The 20,758-nt window shown below is 39.2% G+C and overlaps 1 protein-coding gene across 1 annotated transcript; it reads left to right on the top strand.

The window, feature by feature from the left end:
- Window positions 1–4,300: 4,300 nt before the first annotated feature.
- On the top strand, window positions 4,301–20,079 carry nab2 (NGFI-A binding protein 2 (EGR1 binding protein 2)). The gene is made up of 7 exons (XM_060909902.1): window positions 4,301–4,673; window positions 7,508–8,407; window positions 9,603–9,736; window positions 10,155–10,224; window positions 10,485–10,614; window positions 12,177–12,362; window positions 19,230–20,079. The coding sequence occupies exons 2-7, from the start codon at window positions 7,529–7,531 to the stop codon at window positions 19,313–19,315; spliced, it is 1,485 nt and encodes a 494-aa protein (XP_060765885.1). The 5' UTR covers window positions 4,301–4,673; window positions 7,508–7,528; the 3' UTR covers window positions 19,316–20,079.
- The last annotated feature ends 679 nt before the right edge of the window (window positions 20,080–20,758 follow it).

The raw sequence follows: 20,758 nt of genomic DNA, 5'->3' as shown, positions 1-20,758 counted from the left end.
CACAGATATGTTTCTACGCACTTTGGGATGAGATCCCTTCGACTGGTGCGGGAGTATGAGAGGACTTCCAGAAAACTGGCAGACATCTTAGCCAGAGAGGATCATTCATTTTTGTCAACCTGGAACGATCATCACTGAACAGAGGTGGGTGATCAGCCACCTACAATGCAGCCATCAGCATTCTGATTCGGATTCTATGATGATCCATGAGAGGATAAATACTGGATACTCCCTATTAGTCAGACAGAACTGAGGATGCCTTTAGGATGAGAGGTGAAACGTTTTCAAGAATCTTCAAGCAAGTCCAGTTGCTCTCTTCAACCAACCACAGATTACTATGTACCTGGATGACTGAGATTCGTCACAGATATACACCACCGTGCCGCCCTTTTATCCAGACATATGTGTGATAAGTAATGTTGATGGAGGATGTTTGGAGTAATTATGATTGATTCACATGGGATATCAGAATTTCCATACACTATACAGGGTGGTGCCGTGGTTACCACTGTCACCTCCCAGCTATACGGTTCTGGGTTTGAACCCCTGGTCCACTGGGGCCTTTCTGTGGGGAGTTTGCATGTTCTCCTCATGCTTGCATGGGTTTCCTCTGGGTACTCTGGTTTTCTCCCACAGTGCAAAGACATGCGGATTAGATTGACTGATTACTCTTTAAATTACCCACAGGTGTGAAAGTGAGTGTGAATGGTTGTCTGTCACTCTGTGTTCGCCCTGCGATAGACTGGCGACCTGCCCAATGTGTACCCTGCCTCTTGCACGAAGTCACTGGGATCGGCTTCAGCTCACCCACAACACACACTGGATAAGAACATGGATGGACAGATGTACTCTTCACACCTCATACTAATACAAATTGATTTTTATTTTTTTAACCTTTGCACTTCAACATTTGTACATAATTAAGGTCTCTGTACCAACATGCCAATTCGGACAGGATATACAGGTATATCATCTGAGGTTATTTCTACTTATCATTTTATAGAAACTACATTACAGCATAACCTTTCCAGTTCCATGCAAGTGCAGAATGTAAAAATTACTGACATTACAGATTCAGATTTGGACATGAGTAAAATTTTAGAGATACTCTGCTAATTAATAATGACATTACCTAACCTCTGACCGGCTCAAAACAAAACCATAAAATGCCTAATAGCTAATCTGAGAGCCATCGTAGCCTCTTATATATTATTTAGATCATAATGCTACTTAAATCCTGAATACTGTCACTCATAAGTGATAACTCATAATTCAGTCAGATTAGGTTAATATGGGACGGCTTTGGGCTGAGGTGCCCTTGAGTGAGGCCCCTAACTCCCAACTGCTCCCCAGGCACTGTTAGCATGGCTGCCCACTGCTCTGGGTATGTGTGTGTGCTCACTGCTCATGTGTGTGTGCATGTGTGTGTTCACTGCTTCAGATGGGTTAAATGCAGAGAGGAATTTCACAAGGGTGTGATGAATAAAGTTGTGCTTTCTTTTCTTTGCTTTCTTTCTTTAATGGCAAAACACATAATAAAAGGAAAATAATATGTCTACTTAATCTCAAAAGTGTAATATTCTTAAATGAAAGCAATATATATATTTATTTCACAGTGTTTTACAAAATGTGTCTCAATGTATTTTACAGTGGGCATCTTATTGCACTTTGTAGTGTTTTTCTGTTATTTATTTTGTACTTTAGCACATTTTATGACTAAGAGCTTTGCAGAAAAAAAAATCCTAAACACCCATACTGCCAGTATGTGCATGTACAAGTGGCAAATAAAATATCTCTCTCTCTCTCTCTCTCTCTCTCTCTCTCTCAATCAAAACTGCAAACAAGTATAGCCAAATTGAATCCAATTAAAGATATTAGCAACAATACTGATTAAAAACAAACAACATGCATTGAGTTTCTTAATCTGCCATCTTATGAGGTGTGTCTGTTAATATTAACCCAAGGTGGAAAGTAGCAAAATATGTATAATTAATTTGTTACTGTTCTTAAGTCTGATTTTGAAGTATCTGTCCTTTACTTGAGTTTTATTTATTTCATAGACTCAAGGTCACATTGCCATCATATTAACCAGAATAAGCATATAAAATAAACAAATGCAATTTACATACAAAATAACATCCAGCATCTCTGTTCCATCAGAGTTGTAATAGAATACTGGAAAATGATTCATAAATGATTTAGAAATACAGTAATTGCTTTAGCAATCCTACATAATGAAGTTCATGATGGGGCATTTGGATTTTCCACAGCATATTTGGCCTTTTCTAATGTTCTTGTCATTTATTCTGTTAGGCTGCATTTTACAAAAAAAAAAAAGGATTGTAGTTAAGGTCCTGACATTCACTATGTAAAATAACTACCACCACAGCAAATGTGAGACATGGGGTCTGCGGTGCGGTGTGATGTAGGTTATGTGATGCTCGCTTCTTCACAGTGGTGTAGGTGTCGTCTAACGTCTCCCTAATCTTTATTAAATTGCACCTCTGACAAACATTTGAATATTCTTCAGGTTATGTGACACACTACCATGACTAATGTGTAGATACCCACACCCACATATACCCTCCCACACATCCTCCTACCACTGTCAGTACACTTTTACAACTTTATATTATCAGCCATTTGACTTACATGTGGCCATGATCTAATGATAAGCAATAAAATATACCAAAATATTCCATGCACACGGTACTGGGTTTGCTGTGGACACTTTAAAATACTGTCACTACTCGTCCTGTGTACTTATCCTGGGATAAGACTATCCAGACATGCAGTATTTTTCACAAATTTAACATGGCTAAGAGTTTTCATCTTTTTGCATTTTTGTAGAGTAGCTATATGTAAAAAAAATTTGTACACCTTTTCAAACTTTCCTGTATGTATGTGTGTGTGTATATATATATATATATATATATATATATATATATATATATATATATATATATATATATATATATATTTTTTTTTTTTAACTCATTCAAACCTTGTGTCTATTACCATGAACCTTTTCTTTCTTTCTTTCTTTCTTTCTTTCTTTCTTTCTTTCTTTCTTTCTTTCTTTAAAAGTAATAAATGTAATTAATTGAGCATATAACACCAGACTTCTTGTCCATCGGCCTGGCAGGATGGGCATCCAACTGGACAGCAGCAAACCTTTCTGACCTGAATGTGCTTCAGTGAAAATCCAGTACACTAAAAAGAGAACATTAGGCATGCTTCAGAACATCATAGGAGTTTAAAAAATGTACTTGTTTAACTTGGCATGAATTCATACTCCTTGGGTATTTTATCTTGTTAAATGGACTTGTAATGGTGATCACTAATTCGCCTAGATTTATAGTTAACCTAGGACTGTGCAGTCTGATAACATAAAAACAATATCATGATAATTTAAATGGAATCACAATAGACATTTATTTGTGTCTCTAATGCTGACAAACTCCACCGTGACTCACAGTTATGACGAGTTGATTAGAGATTAAAATGTAATTGAATGCAGTGTTTAATATTATATTGTTAAAAATTTAATAGACACGAAATAAAAAAGAAAAATCGTTCAAGGGCCTTCCAGTGTTGCACTGCTGTTATCTTACAACATAATAAAGATGTTTACATCTCAAAGATAATAATAATAATAATAATAATAATAATAATAATAATAATAATAATAATGAGAAGAAGAAAAAGTAGAGAAGAAATAAGAATCCTTCTTATATGAAGAAAGACAAAATATTATTATTATTATTATTATTATTATTATTATTATTAAATGATGTCAGGCTGCTGTATACAGCCTTCGTCGCATGCGCGTCGCGCGGACGTCATGGGGGAATCCCACCAATCGAGCGTGCGTCACGCGTGGAATCTTCGCACACGGAAAGAACTCGATTAGCCCCGCCCACAGAGGCGTTCCTCACCATGGCAACGGCTGCAGCTCTTTATCGTCCGCGAGCGTATTGAATATTCAGCCCACATGCAGTAATGAGCGGATTGTGAATGAGCTTTTCCGCCTCAGCGTGTCTTATTTATTTATGTTTTAGCTTTTATCCCGTTTTTCACATCATTGTGCATGTTTTAATTGAATATTCACATATTAATAAAATAAACGACGCGGAGAGAACCCCGGTGCACCCCCCCTCCCCTCCCCTCCCCCGGTTGTGAGGCGCCTTTAGCCGGGAGAGGAAAGCTCTTTTTCGGTCAGATGGCGTGCCGCAGTCCGCCCCCACATTTCTCTCGCCCACACCAGCAGCAAAAAGACTCTCATTAACAACCCAGATACTGCCAGCAAAAAGCAGCCAGGCAGGGACTCGAAACGCTCCGAGACGAGCACTTTTATTCTCATTGTTTACCTTAAAGTGGATTTCTATTTCTAGCCTATAAATAAATATGCTCGGATCCCGTAGCGCTCGTGTTCAGCAGTTTATTCAGGAGAATTAACACACACACACACACACACACACTGCTCTGCTGCTGTCGAGGAGATTTTCTTTTAGACGCAAACATGAAGCGTCACGGTTTTATTTTGTAAACAAAGGGACAGAGAGGTCTAAAGAATAACACCAAAGGTGGTGAGGAGAGGGGGAAAACCTGCTCAGAAATCCCAGTGTCTGTTTGTTCCGAATCCTGAATCGGTTCTTCTGGAATCCCACAGGGTAAGTCAAACAACTTCTCATATATTGCTGAATATTTAAATTTTCTCACCAGCCCGAATTAAATCGATTAAATCTTACACCCGTGGAGTCTGTTTTTGGGTTTGGGGGATTGCTGGGTGTGTTTTCATTCATTTATTCATTTATTTATTTATTTATTGCTCACGAGTCGATTCCTATGAACGACTCTGCGTTTCAATTTAACCACACACACACAAAACAAACAAAAAACATTTTAAGTGTTGTTTAGAGTGTATATATCTCAACATTTTGCAAAAGTTTGTTCTCACATACATTTCTTGTACAATGGGCAAATAATTAGGAAATATATACAATGCTGTTTGTTTGTTTGTTTGTTTGTTTGTTTGTTTGTTTGTTTGTTTTCCCCATTGTTGTAATAGCTCAGTTTTTAGTTTCTCCTACTGTAACATCAGTTCAGGTTTATTCAGTAATCTTTCGGGATCCTAAAAAGAATTTTGCTTTGCAGTCGTGTGTATAAACACAACAGGCATGCAAGAGACCACACAAAAATGCAACCTATCTATCTATCTATCTATCTATCTATCTATCTATCTATCTATCTATCTATCTATCTATCTATCTATCTTACACATTCAATTCAACAGAAATGAAAAGCAATATTAGATCAAACATTACAATGCACACATTTTTTTATTTTGCTCATGGTTTATATTTTAGGTTGCTCAGGGCTTTTCTCATGAATACAGCTACAACTTGCTCCAGTGATGTCTGAAGCTTGAATTTACTTTTATTTAAACGAAGAACATCTTGCTAAATGGACATATGGGTTATAACATGCGTAACATATGAAGCTATAACACATTTATTACTATATAAGGATATGTTTCCAATGTCAAGTATAATAATTGCATACACTCATGTGTAAACTGCTTTATTTGAATCAGAAAAGCCACACACCTTCTTCACTGTACACTTCACTGTACTGTACTGACTAAATGTAATGATTCACAACTATTATTATTTAAGGATGCAGCCCTAGGGAGTGAATTAAATGATTCAAAACACAGCTTGAAAGAATCAAATCAGTGATTCGTATACATGTCGCGACACTTAATTAACCCTAATATTAAAAATCTTTATTCTATATAGTTATAAGTAGTGATAATATACTCCTAGGCATAAGACCAGCTCACTTCAAGCATCACACAGAGTTGTTCATGTGCAGAAGAATTTGATTCAGAGTCACATACATGATTAAAGGTGATATATTTAACTTTTACTTGCTTCCAAAGATCAATCTGTACCACCTTCCCTGTGTTTTGCTTTCTGAAGAAGGGTTCTGTTCTAACAGACATGTTTCCAAAGACACAACTCACATGTTTCATGCTTCAATGCAGCCATCATCATACTGCAAAATTGTATAAATGTAAGTCCTAGTTATAGGGACTGGAATGCAGCAAACTAATGGATATTACAGATTTATTTGAGGTTAAAGTTAAATAAGCACCAATGTTTGCCTCCTAAATTTAGCCGTATTTACAGGATTTTTCTTAGAAATGTAGAAAACAGTGAGAATGAGGTAACTACGTCATGTGGGTGTGTGGGTTGTTGTGTACTGTGTGTGTAAATGGGGGAAGGTGCTGATGTTTTGTTCTTCTTTTTGTGTGCTCTAGCTGTGTATGCAATGCACTTTTGAAGACAATGTTTCTTTGAAAATAAAAATAATAAATGATGAAAAGGAGATGATGTTTAAAATAATATTAATAAACTCCAGTGACTCTTGAATACCCTGGTTATTATTTTTTACATTAGCACACCATTCCATCACTTATTCCAGCACTGTAGAGATCAGCATTATGACAGCGAAACAGAAAACGCTGCATTATCCAGTATTTAAAATTTAGGACTAATTTTATGATTTCAGGTGAACTGTACTTTCCTAATAACCACAGATTATCAATCATGACTTCACATATGCCCTTTAACTGAGCCCACACAAATTAAAATTATGTTCAAGGTTAAAGCCATGGGCAGCTGGAATGGCATCGAGGGAGTGGGTGGGGCCGTGGGTTGACCAAAGATAATAATCATATCACTTTCACCTACCAGCAATTAAAACATATAACTTGGGGATAACATGTGAAGCATGAAAATATGAAGTTTTCTGACTGTATTTTATTTAAACAAACAAACAAACAAACAAACAAACAAACAAACAAAAAAGTTTGTTAAAATCAAACCATTAAAACATATACAGTAGATATCTGTAGTCTCTTTCACTTTCTTTCTGGCCCTGATATAAGCTGCATCCCCAGCCAGAAACAGCTGCTCATCTTTGCAGCAACTTATAAGGCATGTACAGTCTGAATTGAAGAAGTGTGGACGGGGCTTGATAGTTTGTTCAATGTAGTTGCATTTCATTTCTCAGGGAGTAGAGGGCTCCAAAAATGACAAATGCCTCCTTTAAATATAGTGACATAGTTCAGATTTTATTTACAATGGAAACCAGGCTGAGACAGAAAACATACTGATCAGCGTTTTTGTGCCAAAAAAAAGAAATTCTTTTGTTGATGTCAAAGCAGGAACTGTGGACAATTTTTACATATTTGATCAAAGTACAATGTCTGTCTTAGTATATTGTTGAGAATACTCAAATATCAATCTGGGTAAATTAGGGCAATAAGTTGGTGACTGCAGCCCAAATTATGACATTATTAACATGAAATTGAATTCTGCCTTCCATACTTCCTGTCTAATTATATCCAAGAATGGATTGCTACTGAAACACTAATGCTTTTTGCTATTTTTGTGTTTTTTTTATTCTGACATTGCTTTTGGTTGTTGTGTCCATGTAGTTGTAGCACAGCAGCAGGAGGATGTCGGTGCCACGGACGCTGGGTGAGCTGCAGCTGTACCGTGTGCTGCAGAGGGCCAACCTGCTCATGTACTACGACACCTTCATCCAGCAAGGCGGTGATGATGTGCAGCAGCTGTGTGAGGCTGGAGAAGAAGAATTCCTCGAGATCATGGCTCTGGTTGGGATGGCTACAAAGCCCCTGCACGTGCGGCGCTTGCAGAAAGCCCTGCGCGACTGGGCTGCTAATCCTGCTGTCTTCAACCAACCCCTGACCTCAGCCATGGGAGGAATCCCGCTTTTTAAAATTGACAGCATTGTGGGCACGAGGAAGTCCTTAAGCAATGGCCAGCCAGCATCCCCATGTGACAGGGAAGATCAGGGAGCTTGTCTGACTCCGCTCCGAGATAACGGTAGTCCGAGGAGCCCATGCTCCCAGGCCTCGCCACTTCCTCCAGATCATCATCTTTACAGGGACAAACTGTCCCCCATGGAGCCTCACTGGCTCAGTCCGGAATTAGATGGGAGCGTCGGAGCAGAGGAAGACCAGCCCAGTCCGCCTTTGCCTCTTTTGGTCCACTCCCGGAACATAGGTCCCTCGACGCCTCCCACGTCTTCCTCCTCGTCCTCCTCCCCTTGGCCTGGAGGACAGCTGGATGCAGACACAGTGAAGGCGGTAGGGGAAAGTGTGGAGCGCCTGTTCAGGACAGTCCCGCACACAGACTCGTCTGAGGTGAAGAGTCTTCTCAGGCTGAATAAGAAGCTGGCCAAGACAGTGGGTCACATTTTCAACATGGAGCCACATGACAAGAGCAAAGAGGAGGAGATCCGCAAGTACAGCCTCATCTACGGCCGTTTTGACTCCAAGAGGAGGGAGGGCAAGCAGCTGACACACCACGAGGTAAGATCCTGCTTAGGCATCTCCTCAGTCACCTTTGTGGAGATGTTTGTTGTTTGCTGATGTGGTCTTTGACACACTGTTATCTATAAAGTTATGTCTTGTGTCTTTTTACAATTTAAACACTTTTGTTCCTCAGCACGTCAGACTCGGGTAACAGGTGTGGCCTAAAGTCTGAAGGCGGAGCTACATGTTTGAAATGCTGGTTTTGTTTCATGTTGCTGTTTCCAGGATGCTGATCCTGTAGCTCCAGTAGCTATAGTCTACCTTTTTTTTAAATTATCAACACAGAAGCAAACTTCAGACGGGAAACATGTCTCGGCTCATCAACTACATTTGAGATAAAGAGAATGCTGTGGACATTTTGTAAAAATGTCACAAGCTACACCAGAGACTTAAAAATATAGCTGTTTAAAAAAATCAGTTTCATAAGGAACTTAAAGATATACTGGGATGAATAAAAAGTAGGAGCTAGCATTAACAAGTCAGTCTAAAGTTACTTCATGAAAATATTTTTAAAGTATGAAGAAATATCACAACACTGAGCCGAACACCAGACAGAGTTAATTATTGGATCATTAAATATAAGAGCCAATCAGGTCCTAATATGCAAATGAAGCTAATGACTTGGGAGTGATTCCAATTTGCATATTCATATAATCTAGATATTATTATTATTATTATTATTATTATTATTATTATTAATTTTTTAAATAAAAAAAAAATCTAAAGTGTAGACATAGTAATGTATTAGCCAAAAGAATAATCTTAAAACAAAATATTATCTTGGATGCTTAATAACTGTACAGTAATTCTATAATCCTCTATTTATTTATAATAATAATAATAATAATAATAATAATAATAATTTGTGATTCAGAGATTTTTATTAATTTTCTTTTTATTAAAATGCTTAAACCTAACTGATGATTAAATTTGTGCATGGAAACTGAAAATAAAGAATTCAAACCGCATTACAGCTGTTGAAACCCTGCAGTGGGCCTGGAATAAAATTATCAAAGACTTAATGTTTAATTTAAAGGGAAGGTCCGAATTATTTATAAGTGATTTTATTTCAACCAGTGAGAAAAATCAGGTTTGAAAACATGAAGAGCTCTAACTGATATTTATCACAGATTTTGCAATGGATGTAATGCGTACAGAAACACAGGTCATTGTTTGTATCTCTCCTGCTCAGATGATCATCAACGAAGCAGCGGCGCAGTTCTGCATCCGGGACAACGCGCTGTTATTGAGACGGGTCGAGCTTTTCTCACTGGCTCGGCAGGTGGCGAGAGAATGTGCCTACACCTCCACGCTGAAACACAGCAGGTCAGGGGTTACCGTTCCATCGAATGATGAAATTAAAATAAATCAGCATGATAATTAAACAACAACAACAACAACAACAAATTTTAACCTTGCTTCAAAACTTTTTAAGTTTCTACTGTGAGTCGAGACGAGGTCCAAATTCATGAAACACTGTTGCTGTGTGTCTGATAATTTATGTTTTTATTTGTTATTAAACTTCATACAGGAATATGTTTTCTTCTCTACATGCTAATTTTTTTCTCAGCTTTTACTTGTTCATAAAACAGGTTAATATAAAACAACAACCTTTATACATCGAAATGGTTGTCACATGATAACTTATTAAAAAATACAACAACAACAACAACAATAATAATAATAATAATAATAATAATAATAATAATAATAATAATAATAATAATCTGCTCTGTTGTTTTAGGACCAACCCTGAGGACTGTACCAATTCCTTTATGGACAACAGCAACGCTCCGAAAAGAATCAAACTCGAGGTTAGTTTAATACTCTTACTATTATAAATACTGTATATTATTATTGCTCAATTTATTAAAATTATGAAACCCAGGTTCTAAAAAAAAGTAATCAATTACCTTATTTTTAAGTAGGCCATTTTAGCAGTCTGTCTCCCAAAACATAAAATAACATCTAGTTCATGTCCTTTGGTAATTTATCATGATATCAATATTGCATCGTCACATTGCCCAGCCATGATGTAAACCCTGTGATTGACTAACGAGTGTTTTCTCTTCAGGTCACAGATTCAGACAGTATTAACCCGATATGCGGATTGAAAAGTGCTGACACAGCGATTCAGGGCAGCCTCAGGTCAGCGGCAGACGACGACAGTCTGTCAGGAGAAAGTCTGGACAGTTTATCTCACGGTAAAAACCCACTGTATTCCACTCATAATAAAATACATTGAAGGAATAGTTCACTGCTGTGCCCAGGCATGTGCTGATATGATTTTTATTATTTTGTGGGAACTGTCTAATCTTTTATCATAACTGTTTACAACGTTTATGATATCTCATCTCATCTCATTATCTGTAGCCGCTTTATCCTGTTCTACAGGGTCGCAGGCGAGCTGGATCCTATCCCAGCTGACTACGGGTGAAAGGCGGGGTACACCCTGGACAAGTCGCCAGGTCATCACAGGGCTGACACATAGACACAGACAACCATTCACACTCACATTCACACCTACGCTCAATTTAGAGTCACCAGTTAACCTAACCTGCATGTCTTTGGACTGTGGGGGAAACCGGAGCACCCGGAGGAAACCCACGCGGACACGGGGAGAACATGCAAACTCCGCACAGAAAGGCCCTCGCCGGCCACGGGGCTCGAACCCGGACCTTCTTGCTGTGAGGCCACAGCGCTAACCACTACACCACCGTGCCGCCCCATTTATGATATAGGATATTAAAAAAAATCTTGAATATAGGCAAATTTATCAAATAATTCTCATTATGAGATTGTTCTAAAATAAATATAAGATAATTAACCTTATTTCTTGACATCTTTACTAAGTGTGAGTTTGAAATTTCAATATTTTATGCACAAATAATTTTGCATGTCGTCTATATTTGTTTTATAATATTCTAATAAGAAATATTAGATCAATATACCTATATTAAAGATTATTTTTACAGTTCAGTACATTTCTATACATTGTGAATTCAACACTTAGAATTAGTTTTAATTTTGCCGGGATTGTTGGAAGTAGTTTTAATACTCTCAGGAAGCTTAGACAAGCTTTTAATTTGGTCAGGACCATGAGAAGTACTTTAGAGATTCTTAGATTCAGTCAGAGCTGTTAGAAGAACTTTTAAAACATTTTAGGACCACAAGAGCAGTTTTAATTTTGTCAGGGCCATTAGAAATAGTTTTAATATGGTTTAAATTTGTTGCTGAAATCTATTAAAACAAAACGAGATGAAAAATTTCTGTGATGAAATTGAAAGTGTTAATTTCAATCACTTGTAGACAAAAATATAATGAAACCAAATTCATTTTAAAAACATCAGCGCACTAAAAACTAAAAAAAATTATTTCTGCCTAATTCCTCTGTATTTGTGCTGGTGTGCGTTCTGTGAAATGAAACGTTTAGCCTGTAGTCTCTCACATTTAAAAATTAGGGTATAAAATTATGACCAAATTGCTTTGAACTATTTTTATTCTTAGTATGTTGTCTCCATGGTAACAGTAATAAATTGTAGAACAAATTATCAGCACATGTCTAATTAATGTTCAGAACTTCTATGCCAGACTCTGACATGTCACTGTTTTATATTTCATGTTGTTTTTTTGTAAATATCATGTCCACCATCCGTTTGTGATGAAGAATAATCGTGTTGATGAACTACAGTGTGTGTGTGAGCATCATTCTGTCTGTGTGTGTATGTGTATGTGTGTGTGCGTGCGTGTGTGTGTGTCCTGATAGATGTAGGGCCTCACTCCCTCCCCTCGTCATCCCCCCGTCCCCTCGCCGATACCATCGGCCCTGTCACCTGGAGTCGCCAGCTCATGCAGCAAACGCTCATGGACGAGGGCCTACGATTGGCTAGAATGGTGTCACGTGACCACGCAGCCAAGGTCAGCCTAGGGTCAGAGAAGAGACAGACTTCAGGTGAATTCTGTTCTACATGATATTAGTTCTGTTTGGTTCACAGACAGCCAGTGAGTCTCTTACATTCCATTTTAATATCGAGTGGGCATGGCTAATCTTAATTAAAGCTTGTGTCTACTCCACCCTCAAAACTTCAACTCAGTGAGTCAAAGCTAACTTGGAATCGAAGATAATATAGCCAGTTGATTAGCGATTTAAAAAATCTAACATAGCAAGTAAAAGCAAACTAGCAAATTATGGACTGAAGGGAAAGGGACGAGAGAGTGACTGCTAACTGAATGACAAAAGCAATCTAGTGACTGAAAGCTATCGTAGCAAGAGAATGGAAACAAGCAGATGAAAATGAAAGTTAACCTAGCAAAGGAATACAGTTAGTGAGTAAACAAAATTAACTGGTGCTTGAAAGTTAACCTGGTGAGCAAAATCAAATTAGCAATGGAAAATTGACAGAAAAACATTCGCTCTATCATCCAGAGGTCACTAGTTTGAACCCAGATGATGTCGCAGCCATCCACGGCCAGGAGATCAAGAGAACAAAATTGGCCGTACTCTCAGGGCAGGGTGGGAGGGGTTGTGTTCTGTACCTCCTTTGTCAATTACAGCAACAGTCGTTAATCATGGGCATCTGAGCGCTAATATGTATGGATGTGGGCAGATTGCACTTCCCTGTCGCATAATGTTGGATAAGCAGGTTGACGTCATGTCAGGAAGGAAGCACCTGTGTAATAATACCTGTGCAATACTTACACGTCCAATACCACCTGTGTAATACACTTATGTTAACTGTATATCTGCAAACCTGTTAATTTATGCAAATTTGTTAATTTTATCTTTAAATTTGTAGTTTATTTCTTTATATATATATTTTTTTATACTTAGTACTTTTTGCACTACTCCTTCACTGCCTTATCTTTTTTTTCTTTCTATATTTTGCTGCTCTTTTGCTGCTGTAACAATGTAAATTTCCCCTTGTGGGATAATAAAAGGCTATCTTATCTTATCTTATCTTATCTTATCTTATCTTATCTTATCTTATCTTATCTTATCTTATCTTATCTTATCTTATCTTATCTTAAGCACGTGATGACCTTTGCCCTCCCTGGTTGGTAGCTGTTGTGTGATAGGGGAGACATGTCTGGTGGCTTGGAATTGGACACATCTAAATTCGGGAGAAACTTAGAAAAACAAACAAACAAACAAACAAACAAACAAACAAACAAACAAACAAACAAACAAACAAACCCTCACCTATCAAGCTAGGAAGCAAAGTGAACTGAAATGTGAAAATTGCCAAAGTGAGGAAAGCTAACTTAATGTCGTCACTAATACTTTCACAGTCAGTTTGTACATGGTACGGTTGAACAATCCTCAGCAGTGTCATAGGCGGAGTCTCAGACAGAGGGCTGTCATGCACACATGCTCATTAGAATATTAAACCACACCCATGAGTGTGATCAGTTAGTTCAGCTTCTGTTTAAGAGATTTATCACATTTCTGTCTTACTTTTCTTGTTCAGACTTGGCTGGATGTTAAACAGGACACAAGTTTGGTATCAGACAAAGATTTTTACATAACGTGACATTTTCTACCACATTTCTTGTGACTTTTAAGTTAGGAGAAATGATGGTTGAGCAGCAAAGGGCTTATTTAAATAGCTTTATTTTGGGTATAGCAATTCTCCAGGCTACTGTTCAGCAGAAACAGGGAGAGCTTTAATGTGTGTGTGCTTACATTAAAACTGCAGCCTCTGAGATGCAAACGCCTTTGTAATGCGATGTCACCATGGGGTGGAGGGGGGAGGAAGTGACAGCGAGAGAGAGTGAGAGAGAGAGAGAGAGAGAGAGAGAGAGAGAGAGAATGCTGCATGGGCGGCTGGGGCCACAGGAAGTAGCGTGTGGGCGGTAAATTGGAGCTCCCCCCCTGCCTCTCTGACGTCAAAGCTCATGAGAAATGTGTGAGCAGAGGGCGGGATGGATGGATGAGGAGAGAGTGGGGGCGAACGAGTGGGCCGGAGTGAGAAGGGCGTCGCATTGACTCATAGAAAGACGGAGTAAAAATAAAATGCGTGGGCAGGGGAAGGGTGCAGTCTCTTTTATTTCCTCCTCTTTTCCTCCCTTAAGCTTAATGAGGAAAAGATGAACTCAGTAACATGCCTTCTTCAATTTCTTCATATCTCTTACTTTCACGCTCTGAATGCAAAAATATAAAACACAAAACACCAGGGCATCGTTTCACTGTGACTGTCACTCATCCTGCTTCTGTAAACCTCTCTCGCTCGTCCTCTCTCTCTTCCACATTCTCATCTTACACAAGATCCCTGGATTGGCTCGGTTTACTTTCAACACTGAAAAGAAGTTTGATTGACAGCTCTAAATACCGCCCTACAATTTGTGAAAATGAAAAATTAAAAACAAAAACAACCTAAAACATCCACATGATTCCTGCAGTAGTTTTACGCAGGTCAGGATTATCTGGAGCAGATCAGAGATTTATTCTGCGTTTGTTCAAACTTCATAGGTTTTGTTTTTTTATTTTCTTCACGATGGCTGTATCTGATTTTTCTGCTTTTTTAACAGTTATCAGTCCTCATCTAGTAAAGAAAAACAGAATAAGTTTGTTAAACTATCTTCAAACTGCACTGTTTGTACTTTTCCTAAATGCTATGTTTTGGATTTTTTGTTGTCTTTCTGGAGACTATAAGACTGGAGGGTTATTAAGAAGTAATTATTCAGGGTTTGGGGTTTGCACGCGTAGTTTTCCTCTCTGCTTGTGTTTGTGTTGATTTACACACCGATACAACAGCTCTTTTGGCTAATAATTGGTCAATTAGCCAGCTAGCTAGATTGATTGATTGATCCCCAAAGTGAAATTGCAGTGTTGCAGCAGCAAATTCACAACAATCACAAAACACACATCTTTACACAAAACAAATAATGACGTAGGTTAAAAATTTTTACAAGGCTAGAGGTAATGAGATGAGATATATATATCTCTATACAAACTACTTTGACAACTAGAAATGAAATAGACTAAAATAGTGGAAAATAAAATAATAGAATAAAGCAGAAATTAATTAAAAAATAATACAAAATTAAAAAAAAATTTTAATGTATCATGTGCAATGCCACTCAGACACTAAGGGTGTTTTCACACTTGGTTCCTTTCAGCCATCTAACCGAACTCAGATCGATGACTCAGCATTTTTTGCGCATATGTGAACACTCCAACCGTACCCAGACCCCTTTAAAGCGAACCAAACTGAGACCACCTCAGGAGGTGGTCTCAGTACGGTTCGCTAAAAATCAACGGTACGGTTCGCCTAATCTGCACATTGTGAACAAAAAGCGGACCGGGTTCACTTCGCCTTTTTCACTTTTTCACCTTCTTCATTTGCCGTAGTTGGTCACGTGACTGTAGCAGGGAAACTCAACTTCCTTTTGGAACTTACCACAGCCGCTGGAATAAATTTATTTTCCTTAATCCGCACTATTTTGATCAAAGAATACAGCAGGGCAAGCATGGCAGCAGACATTTTGATTCAAGAGAAAATTACCCAGAATTCCGTGCACTGGGGGTCTGAGGGCTCTAGAGGACCTGGTGTGAACAGAAAGAGGACTGAGGCCCCATCAAAGCTTAACTGGACCAGAAAGAGAACCCAGTCCTCTTTGTAATAAATTCACAGTGTGAACACAAAAAGAACTGAGTTCTTTTTCTGTTGGTCCACTTTTTGGTCCACTTAAAGAGGACTGAGTCTGGTTCCTTTAAAGGGGACCAGGTGTGAAAACACCCTTAGTCTCGTCTCCCAGTGCGGAGAAAATTACACTCACAACAACCACGGGCGATTGCTCTAAGACAACGAGGGAGGCTCAGCCTCCTCTAAAAATGACGAACATCGTGTAGGATGAATTGCGCTAGGCTTATGTTATAGCCGACCTTATAACATTGCTATTTCAGACCCAGAATCATAGAAATATATGTGCTCAACCCAACTACAGTGCGAAATCATTCCGTTATAACTTTCCCCAGTTCGCCTAATGTGTGCGTGAGTTTTTCTCCCTCGTGACAGCGCGATGCAGCCCAGCCTCAGTGCACTTCAATGGCATTTGGGAGCTATGCGCTTTTCAATATCAAAATGCAAGACGATTATTGGACAAATACTGCAAAAACGCCCGCCCACGGACTCCCAGCCTCACAGTGGGAGGGACATGGCAGTTTCCGCGTGGAGACTGGTGATTGGTGAAAGCGGCCGGATATTTTCTTTGATTGACAGCTCGTTTCAAATATAGACAGGCAGCAGTGAATTTCAGTTCAGTCCCATGCGGATTCGCAAGTGCTGTGGTGTATTGTAAGAGATCAGCTTACATTTCGATTTCATTCATTACATACGGTTTCTACCAGCTTTTTTAGTTTGTATATATTTTCATTGTAAATAAAGTGTAAATATAGTGTTGTCAAGTTTGCTATCTTAGTTCCAGAAATTTCGTTTATTTGAGTGACTGAACTTGAACTTGAGGGGGCTAGTCAGCTAGCAAGAAAGCTGCGCACGGATGCCAAGCATTGCTGATTTAATTTTGGCGAAGCCATTTGCCAGTCTTCCTTTCGAGGAAAAAATTTAAATTAAAGAGCAGGGTAGACCAACGCCTCAAATTGACTTGGTGAAAAAGGTAGGGAATAATACTCGTTCCTTTCAGCTCTCCTGGTACGAGAAAGTGAATTGGCTAACAGCAAGTGACCCACATCAACAACAGTAAATAGGCTACTTTAGTAATATGTCATGGATGGACCCAAAATATAGAATCTATTTAAAATGTTTATGCTGAGTATATTATATTGGAATATATATTTTTCTGGATATGAATTAAACACAGCTACAATTTGGAAAACATTTTTAAACAAAAACACAGCCGAGAACATTTCACACTACAGACCTGGATTAAAAGTGAAGGGTTATCAAAATTGTCAATAAAACATTTCTCAGTCAAAATAAGTAAAATATAGGGAAAGTGTCATTGAATGAAATGTGTGGCACCCAGCTCTATGTTTGGCTCCCCAAGGTCAGTGCTTGTGCCTATTCCAGAACACTCTGCTGTTACTGCTGAGGTTCCTGACAAAGAGCTGCTTTCAATAATGATCAATTTTTAAACAACATGCCACAATTTTAAAATATAAAATGTTAAAATATACCCCCCCCAACACCACCATCATGTATATTGGACAGTAGGCTAATGGGCCAAAAGAACCTGTTATTTCACAGTTTGTGACCCTGCCAACAATCAGCCAGATCAGAGGCGAGTATGGGCAAAATTGATGTGTTTTTTCTTTTTTCTTTTAAAATCTGGAAATATCGTAACCAACCAGCCTCCCCTGTTTGAAAGACTACCAGCCGCCACTGACAACAACAGACTGGTAAAAGTTGTGCAACATCTTGCTGCATACATTAAAGGACTTTAGCTTCCTCAAGAACTAAAGTCTACTCTGTCCCTTCCTGTAGACAGCCTCAGTGTTGCATTTCCAGTCCAGTGTGTCGTCCAGGTCAACACCCAGGTATCTGTATCCCTCCACCACCTCCATCTCCACCTCTTCTCCCAGAATGTACACTGTGTTCAACCTGGTCCTCTTCCAAAAATCCATAACTATCTCCTTTGTTTTGGCCACATTTAAGAGGAGGTGCTTGTTCTAACACCATGCCACAAAGTGGTCCACCAGTTCTCTGTATTCAGTTTCTTGTCCACCACTGACACACCCCACAACTGCAGAATCGTCTCAGACTTTCTGCAAATGACAGAACTGGAAGTCTGAGGTATACAATGAGAAGAGGAAAGGTGATGGTACAGTTCTGTCTCTCTGTGGTGATCCTGTGCTGCTAACCACTTGCTCAGACACACATCCCCTCAGTCGCACAAACTGTGCTCTGTCTGTCAGGTAGTCAATAATCCAGGAAGTCATAGAGGTGTCGTCCTGCATCTTTAGGAGCTTCTCTTGCAGCAGGATTGTGTTGAAGGTACTGGAGAAATCAAAATACATGATCCTCACAGTGCTGCCAATAAAACTAATAGTTCATATTTATGCTGCTTTTTACAAACACATTCTTCATGTTTGTGGCCTTATGAGGACCAGCTCAATGTCATTATTACCTTAATCTTCTTTTAAGGTATTATTATTATTATTGATTATCAGCGGAGCAGGCATTAGCTAAGATAAGACTAATGAGCGAAGAAAAAACCCCAAACCCCCATTACACCTTTACAGTTACATGTCACCATCTTTCACTTCTTATGATGTTTTCTTGGTTCATAATAAGTGGCAAGAAATGTGTCTTGAGAAAGAAAAGAAAAAAATGGAAATAGGATATATTTATAGCGCTTACATTTAAAAGCTGATGATGCTAAGCATGATGACTGATATTGAGAGGCGGCTTCTCGATTAAAAATACCTAATTAAACTCTTATATATAGAAATTTGTAAAAAAAAAAAAAACAGATATTGTGCCTCTGAACAGTTATTTTGAAGGTCACCATAAACTTTTATAAAACTTTTATTTGATTAAACATGCAGACAAATTGTAAAAGCTGTCAGTCTGAAACTTTAATATTTTCTTGAAAATAGGCAATCGTTATTAAAAGAGCCAATCAGGCAAATGAACACCAAGTAGCTCTGCTTTACTGGGAAGGGAGGATTACACTGAACCGCAAACAACAGAAAAACAATTTATGCCCTTCAAATAGACATTTTGGGCGTTTTCTGTTTTCGCAGTTTGTTCTGTGCTCATTTCAAGCTTGCATCATTTTTTGTTCTGTTCATTTTCAGTTTCCGACAAGATGGATGTAAAGAACGATGTGTAAAAGTAATTTCTTCTCCTCCCCGCAGAGCCGGAGGGCCGAGCATCAGACAGACGAGGCTTAAACGCGTCCCACCAGAGCAGCAGCCCTGCCAGCACCAAAGACGACCCGTAAAGGGAAACCAGCAGGAGCCAGAAGTTGCCTTGCTGCTCAACTCAGGTCTCATACGACTCGAACCCTCTGGAGATTTTCACACCCGCTTTCCCAAAACTGTCTTATGTAGTTAACACATCACAGGTCCAGTGTTAGAATGTTCCTCTACTGTGAGTCACGGGCTGGATGAAGATGTGTGTTGTAGATCAGATTTGGTTGTGAGTGGTCTGAGTTCTGTACAGTTCAGTGAATTTGCAGGTCACCCAGGGGGCGTGTCTCGATACAAGATTAATGATCTGCTGTATGACAGACACATTTAAAAAATCCATGATTACATACCATACAATGTAGAGGTGTTTTTGCTGCAATACAATGCAGTGCAATACAATAATAGCTGTGTAAAGCAGTGCGTGCGGACACACACACACGACAAGTCTAATGAAATAATGCAGTAATACATTTGACTTTTCTTAGGCACAGAGGCTACACCTATTTTTACTGGTCTGACAGATCCAAAGGCCACGCCTCCTGATTTTGGACTGGCAGGCACAGGAGCCACACCTCCTTCACTGAGACTGACAGGCACGGAGGCCACACCTCCTTTCATTGGACTGACAGGCACAGAGACCACACCTCCATCCCTGGGACGAAACAAAGGACATGCCTTTTTTCTGAGACTGACACACACAGAGTCCATATTGTCTTTACTGGGACTGACAAACAAAGACCGCACCTCTTTTAGGACTGACATAAACAAAGGCCACGCCTTTTTACTGAGACTGATACACACATGCCCCTTTTCCACCAAAGCAGTTCCAGGGCTGGTTCGGGGCCAGTGCTTAGTTTGGAACTGGGTTTTCTGTTTCCACTGACAAAGAACTGGCTCTGGGCCAGAAAAATCGGTTCCAGGCTAGCACCAACTCTCTGCTGGGCCAGAGGAAAGAACCGCTTACGTCAGCGGGGGGGGGGCGGAGTTGTTAAGACCAACAACAATAACAAGACCGCGAAAGATCGCCATTTTTAAGCGACGAGAAGCAGCAGCTGTACAAACGCGAAGTCATCCATTATTATTATTGTTGTTTTTGTTGTTGCTGCTGCTTCTTCCGTGTTTTTTTTGCTTCGATATTCACGCCAAGGTTTATGCAAACGTAGCGACGTAACTGACGTATACAACGACGTAACTGACGTATACAGCAACGTAATGACGTAGCTTCCCTTAGCACCGCGAGCTATGGAAAAGCAAACTGGTTCTCAGCTGGCTCGCAAGTTGAACGAGTTGTGAACCAGCACCAGCACTGGCCCCGAACCAGCCCTGGAACTGATTTGGTGGAAAAGGGGTAACACAGAGTCCATGTCGTCTTTACTGGGACTGACAAAATAAAGGCCACACCTCTTTGACTGAGCCCATATTAGGACTGACACAAGTAGAGGCCACACCTCCTTTATTAGGACTGATATAAACAA

This window comes from Neoarius graeffei, chromosome 26 (genome assembly GCF_027579695.1).
Source record: "Neoarius graeffei isolate fNeoGra1 chromosome 26, fNeoGra1.pri, whole genome shotgun sequence".
NCBI lineage: Eukaryota > Metazoa > Chordata > Actinopteri > Siluriformes > Ariidae > Neoarius > Neoarius graeffei.
The sequence above is the reverse complement of the archived record's forward strand: the minus strand, read 5'-3'. Positions and strand labels throughout refer to the sequence as shown.